General features: G+C 39.6%; 1 protein-coding gene across 1 annotated transcript in view; it reads left to right on the forward strand.

Moving 5' to 3' along the window:
• OTC (ornithine transcarbamylase) overlaps positions 1 to 5,556 on the forward strand; it is a 61,289-nt gene extending 55,733 nt beyond the window's left edge. Inside the window, exon 10 of the mRNA XM_077765268.1 lies at positions 4,221 to 5,556. Within this exon, the coding sequence (XP_077621394.1) occupies positions 4,221 to 4,280 (60 nt within the window). The 3' untranslated portion in view covers positions 4,281 to 5,556. The remainder of the gene's footprint in view (positions 1 to 4,220) is intronic.
• The last annotated feature ends 1,994 nt before the right edge of the window (positions 5,557 to 7,550 follow it).

The following is a 7,550-nucleotide window of genomic DNA, read 5'->3' on the forward strand; positions in this document are numbered from 1 at the left end:
ACACACACACACACACACACACACACACACACACAGTGAAATCTTATGCCCACCTATTTTCCATCCATCTAAGCGCTACCACCCTCTCGCCATAGCCCACCCTTATGAAGTGCCCATCATCATTAGGGGAAAGTATATTTTACAGCAAACAAGAGGCATAGCCATGTTAAAATGAATGCAGAGCATCTAAAATAGAAAGAGTACTCACCTGGGAGTGAGGAGCCTTGCACCCTGGCTGCATTCTTTATATACCGCATACTTTATATACTTTACATAGTCTTTCATACTAGTCAGCTGTGCCAGCTTGGATAAGTATTACCTCTCTAGGTCCTGGTCTCCTCACATATGAGATAAATAAGTCAAGCTGTATAGATGGCAAGTGGTTTTTAATCTTAGGTCCTTAATCTCACCAACCGGCTATTTGGAGTCCTATGTTCAGAAGGTTCTAAGCCTGCCTGTGGTCTCAGAGAGAAAGTGGCATAATTGACTAGTGAAACCTGACACGGATTCTGATGGAGAGGTAGTGATACACATACTACACTCTTCATGCGCCTGAGCTAGATGACTGGAGGCCCCACTGAGTGAAGCTCATTTTGGCAATCATATACTGGGTATCTACTGTGTGTGCCAGTCCTTCCACTGAGCATTGGAGATTGTTTAAAAAATGAATAGTGGGGGGCGCCTGGGTGGCTCAGTTGGTTGGGCGGCCGACTTCGGCTCGGGGCATGATCTCGCTGTCTGTGGGTTTGAGCCCTGCGTTGGGGTCTGTGCTGTCAGCTCGGAGCCTGGAGCCTGCTTCAGATTCTGTGATTCCCTCTCTCTCTGCCCCTCCTCACTCAAGCTCTCTCTCTCTGTATCAAAAATAAAATAAACATTTAAACATTTTAAAAAATGAATAGTGGGCAGCCCCCACTCAGCCTGTACGGTTCATAGGAGTATGCCATTTTCAAGAGAGAGGAGATCCTAGAGATTGTCTAGTCTAAACTCCTCTTTTACATGCAAAGAAATTATTCTTAGATAGCTCATTTACAATGTTGTTTAGGCTCAACNTAAATGCAAAATACTTGTTTTCCTCTAGAACTTCCCTATCCAAAGCAGTAGCCACTAGGCACAGGTGGCTATGTCAATTTAAATGTAAACTAATTACAATATAATGCAATGAGGGTACCTGGGTGGTTCAGTCAGTTGAGCACCAGACTCTTAATTTTAGCTTAGGTCATGATCCCAGGGTTGTGGGATTGAGCCCCATGTTGGGCTCTATGCATGGAGCCTGCATAAGATTCTCTCTCTCTCTCTCTCTCTCTCTCTCTTTCTCTCTAGAATATATATAATAGAGGTGCATGGATGGCTCAGTCTGTTAAGCACCCAACTCTTGATTTCCGCTCAGGTTATGAGCTCATGGTTTTCTTCAAGCAGAGTTCAAGCTCTGCATCAGGCTCTGCATGCTGACCTCATAGAACCTGCTTGAGATTCTCTCTCTCTTATACTCTCTGGCCCTCACCCACCTGTGCTCTCTTTGTCTCTCTCAAAATAAATAAACTTAAAACAAATAATAATAAAAATATATAAAATAAAAATAAACTATAATACAATGAAAGAGGCAATTTCTCAGACATAATAATCACATTTTAAGTGCTCAATAGGCACACAGGGCCGGTGGCTACACTGTCTGTATTTGACAGCACAGATATAGAACATTCTGCTGGACAGGACTACTGTCTAGAGAATGACTTCTACACACAATTTCATTTAAAATCCGGATGGAGAAGAGAGGAAAAATACAATCTAGCCTCAAGTTCTAACATGTCCATGATGACTGATNTAGAATGGCAGGCTTGTTCCAGAAGCACAGGGCATTTTTAAAGCAAATGCATACTCTTTCAGTCCTTACTTAGAGGAGCTTTTCAAGGCCCCCATGCTGGGTGATTTGCAGCCATGCTGTTCAGAACACTCTAGTAATCACATTGTTCTCTCCATAGTGCAAAGGCCTTTGAATCCTTTTGTTTTGTTTTGTTTTTTAAGTGCACCTTCTCCTCCTCATGAAGCTGTTGTATTTTTCAATAATCAGTAAGGCTGTAGGACTCATAAAAAGTCAGGTAGCTGTCTTCCTCTGCCTACAGTTTTTACTGTGGAGCTAAAGGGACCAGGCAACAGAGTTGATGCTTCAAAGCACTGCCATCAGGGCAGTCCTTAGACAGACAACACCCTTGCAAATGTAGTTCACAGTGTGTTAGTCCTTTATTTCTCTCCACGTTCAGGGTGCCAGATCAAATACACGGCACCCAGTTAAATTGGAATTTTAGATAAACAACAAATAACTTTTTAGTATGGGTATGTCCCGTGCAATATATGGCACATGCTTATGGTTTTAAAAAAATGCTGTTTTCTGAAATGCCAATTGAATGGTTATTTATTCATTTATTTATTGAACTAAATCTGGCAACTCTACTCGATGTTGACTTTCTAAGATTTTACATTTAAAAAGAAATTGGACATATGCAGTCACTATTAACAATAAAACACAACCTGAGACCTGATCCTAGAAAGCCATAGAAAAGCTTAAGATATTTGATCTGGAAGATGTTTTATCCCAGAGTTTGGCCTTCCTAGTTTCTTCTTGTCATCCAGATCCCAAATGTCACTCCTTTTATAAGGCCTTCCCTGGTCACCCACTGGTAAGAGGTTCTCCAGCCTCTTTTATCCCATTCTTTATTTTATTTTCTAACGGTATTTATCACTACTTAATATTTTCTTATTTGTTTGTTACCTGTCCCGTAATGAAACTTCTTCATAAGAGCATTTTTTCTTGTCTATATTATTCTTCCTTGTACCTAGAATGGTGCCTGACAGCCTAAATATGTGTTCAACACACTTTTGTAGACTAAAGACAATACGGGGTATTGCTTCTAGAACACGGACTTTGGAAATCAAGTTAAAATTCTGGTTTTCTGTGTGATCTTGGACAAGTACCATAACTTCTTTAAGTCCAATGTATTCATGTGAAAATGGAGATAAAAACAGAATCAATTTCATAAGTTTGCAAGGGTTAAAATGAGGTAAGAGTCATGTGACCATAGTGGTCAAGGTCTTAGCAATAGGCAGGTGCAGATCCATCCCCTATTGCCATCACTCAGGAAAAACCAACACTTTCCTCATTTGTATTTTGTATCTCTAACCACCTCATGCAGTAGGGAAAGATATTAAATCGTATGATGCTGACATAAAGCACTCAGTACAGGGCCCACCACGCGGTAACTGCTCAATGAATACCTTTGCTTGCACTTCTGGTATAGGTTATGGACACATAGTAAGTACATGATAATAAGTACCTGTAAGGCAGTAAAACTACCTCCTAAGAGTGGAGTCAGAGAAACCTGGGTCCCAACCCAGTTGTGTACTACCTGTTGTTTCCAGGATTGATTTTCCCATCTACAAATGATAATAACAGAAGCTACCTTACAAGGTTGTGGCATTAAATGATAATGCATTGATATTTCTAACTCACCTAGCAACACCGAGCACAGTGCCTGGCAAATATTTCTTAACTGACTAACACATGATAAGGCACTTAGTCTGGTACATAGTAAGCACTTGATAAGCATTTGTCATGGTTGTTTCTGATACTGTTACTATGGTCATTGTTATGAAAGTTAGAGAAAGTATAAGTAAAAATTGCCATTTGTGGGTGACAGCTTCAAGGGAAGCTATCCTCTTGGTTATAAATATTCCTTTATGAGGACTCAGATTCAGAGAGCCATTATTCATTAGCCTAAATGATTTACTTTTATACTCTACATCTGCTTGATTCTAAACTTCTCTAGGTTACAAGTGACCAAGCCACAGTGTAAACACTAGGACAAGAGGGATTATATTGCTCTAAACCCAGTCAATATCTAGGCTTCGCTTATGACTGGAAAATCTAATCATGGCTACCACCGCGGTATCTCATTTCAACTCTCTTACCCACTATTCCTGGAATGAGGCCTAAGTAAGCATGGTGTTTGTGCATATATTTGGGTCCGCCTGATCCCTCCTGACCTTCCTCTATCCCAATAAAAATGAATATTCGTTCAGAACTGTCCCTTTATCATTTCCTTGGGAAAACACATTTTAACCACAGGGCTTCAAAGCTGCAATCCAGTTCATCTTCCCTAGGTCCCTAAACAGACTCTTGCTAATGTTTGCCCATTTCTTTCTCTTCCTTTGTTGTGTCATCCCAGGCTGTCATGGTGTCTCTGCTGACAGATTATTCACCTCAGCTCCAGAAACCAAAGTTTTGATGTGGTGACGTTTGTCAAGAGAGAAGCAATGTTCTTCAGTAAATGAATGAGTCAGTTTATATGGAGGAAGAAGAAGAGAATCTAAGAAATAAACAAATCCTGACACATAGTATAGGTAAATGATACGATATTGCTTTGTCATGTGAAACCTTCCTGAAGGCCTTCATTTAAGGGCCAATGCACTATAATACATGGCTTGACTTGGTTTAAACTCTCTAATTCACAATGTCTGAGTTACATTTGGGTATCATATTAATAGTCATATACATTTCCTTCAACTCAATATAAAATACTATGTTCATAATGCATAATGTCTAAGCCATTAAATGTAATCTATGCTTATTACCTTAATAAATTATCACCCACGCTAATTTATAAGTAAACATTTACCAGGCAGTCAGCCGCTGGTAGATCTGTGAGCTGTGTTCATATCCCTCAGGACCAACAAGGAAGCCAAATGATCAATCTTGCTGATGTAGTACAGTTTTCAGGCAAATGAAGCAGACAGACAGTCACTTATGGAGGCAAATGATGAAATTCTCAGAAAACAGCTATAACAGGGCCCAAACTCTGGGGGTTTTTTCCAGGCATTTGTGGGAAGGAAGATTTCTCAAGAGAACACATCTCTTCTCTGTAACAAATACTTAATGTCAAAAGGCTAAAGAAGCCTTTGTGAAGAAGTGGTAAAACCATGGAAACCTAGCTAGGAATATAAGATCCATTAGAGAGTGGCATTTTGTAGGTTCAAATTATCCAGCAGGAGCGATTTAATTTTTTTCATGTGTCTGCTTATCATGCATCTGCTCACACTATACACTGGATATGTCTATAAACCCACTGCTTGCCACATCCTAGTCCATTCTTTTCTCCCCAACTTCTGTTCAAGATAATAAAAATTTGCATTACTAGATTAGTATAATGTAATTAGAGCTACATGCTTTTGTGGGTAAAGAAAATTTGTATTGTCCAATTATTATGATACTAATTGATAAATTTTCATTACAATGTTAATGTAAATGGAACCATAAGAAAATAAGGTATTTTGCAGAAGACAAAAAAAAAGTAACTATCTTTATATTCCACCTCTACTATTAGAAGAATGTCTCCACGCTGTTTTGACAGATACTCTTCAGCAGAGAGCTAGGACTTAAATGAGTAAGAGATGAATTACAAATTAGACTTGCAATGAAGATGCAATAAAACATTTTTTAGGGGGAGAAAATCATGGTAATGTTACAAGAGAAGAATCAAAGTTTCTAATAAATGTCAAAGTTGACTTTCTTGTCTATGGTAATTTCTTGGGAACACTTGAGAAAGAAAGGGCAGAGTTTAATAGACTATCCTCTTTCAGCAGAGAGTATAGGAACGATTTAAGCAGAAGGTGCCCTGTGGATTGTGGAGGCTCTCGCTCAAACTGCCTACATACAAAGGCCATAATCCTAAGTATACTTCCTCTCTCTAAATGGTTGCCCATAGTCATGGCCTCTCTTCTCTTTAGTGCTACTCTCTGAACCACACAGAAGGTATAATCTTCCCTCAATCAGAACTTCTAATCATTTTCTTGTCAGAATATAGTCACTTTACCTCAAAGAGCCCCAAAGCACTCTTTTTTTGTGTGTGGACACACAATTTAACATCTTTCTCAACCCAAACCTATAGGAATTTNTTTATAATATTAGGAATAATGAAAACAAGGAAGGTTGATTTAGCCTTAATTTTTCCAAAGCCATTTTTTTTTTACCGCCTGTTTCTTTTTATGCTTTCCTCCCTCTTCACCTTTCCTATGTGACTACCGTGTCAACAAAGGGTAACAAAAACTCCAGCAATGATTATTGGGTCTCTGCTGTACATAATAGATCCTATCCACCCAATACAACTAGTCAAAGAGTTCCTTTTTCCGGGCTTTCTTCACTGCAACATTGGAAGTAAAACAAGAAGTAATTACACAGCAGTGATTTTAGTGTCAGGAAGAATCAACAGGTTTTTTTTTTTCCCAATGAGAATTTTCTAGGGACATTTTTAAAAAATTTTGTTTGTTTGTTTGTTTATCAGAGTGTTAAGTGAGAGAGGGGCAGAGAGAGAGACAGGGAGACTCAGAATCTGAAGCAGGCTCCAGGCTCTGAGCTGTCAGCACAGAGCCCGATGTGGGGCTCGATTCTGCAAGCTGTGAGATCATGACCTGAGCTGAAGTCAGACGCTTAACTAGCTGAGCCACCCAGGTGCCCCTGAAGTTTACAGGAACTTTAGAAAAGTAATTCAGTATCAGATATTTCTAATGGATTGTGCATGAATGATTTGACTATTGTCCAATCACCAGGCAGATGGGCCTAGATTAGCACGCTAATGCCACGTGTGCCATGTTAGACCTCCGACACAAGCAAGTGACCCTAGAACCTCAGTTAAAATGGCAAGGGCTCCAGTGCCAAAGTTTCCAGGCAAGTCTCCTCAGGTGACAAAAACGAAGGAAGAATACATACAGAGAAGGTGTCCAGAATATATTCTTACTTTGGGCCGGTTTTGGAAGCTCTCATCAACGCCTAGATTATGGAGATGGTTGAGACAGCACTCAGGAATTTTGATGTCTTCTGACAAAAATAAAAGGTCACATCAAAGAACAGAAAACCGCTTCAGTCACAATGGTCAGACCCCTACAACTAGGAATGCCATATACTGATGTGAAAGTTACACTCTGTGCAAAGGTATCAGGTGAAAGGTGTGAGCAGGGCTGAAACCTGGTTTGCACAATTACTGAGTTGTGTGCTTCCTTACAGGCCCAACAGCCAGGAGGAAGGAGTGACTTTTTGATAAGTTGTTCACTCAGAGGGGGACACTTTTTAACACTTCATAAGCCTGAACAGGTGTTTTATTTTAAGTCACACAGAGGGCCAGTATCTGGTAGGGGTGGCCCTACCATCAACTATTTACATTAAGAATTGTTTTCAATATAACCTTGGACTTGATTGGAAATAAGACACCTAGGGACGCTTCGGTGATGGTTTTGGTATCTTGCCTCATTTCTGCCACAGTTTCATTATGACTTCACAATGGAAGTGAGAGTGTCATTTATCTCTGGGTGGCAAATATGACAGAGATCACTGAAGTAGGAGTTTGAAATCAACTCTGCAATTCTTTAATCTTTTGAAAAAATTCATCCCTAATAATTGTCCAGTCAATTATTTTCAGTCAATTAATGGTAAAAGAATCTTGGTTGGAGCAAATGGAAGGGAATTCCTAATAAGGATGAAATCTTTTCAAACTTTTAATAGTGCC

The sequence above is a fragment of the Crocuta crocuta genome, unplaced genomic scaffold (assembly GCF_008692635.1).
Source record: "Crocuta crocuta isolate KB4526 unplaced genomic scaffold, BGI_CrCroc_1.0 scaffold301, whole genome shotgun sequence".
In the NCBI taxonomy this organism is placed as follows: Eukaryota; Metazoa; Chordata; class Mammalia; order Carnivora; family Hyaenidae; genus Crocuta; species Crocuta crocuta.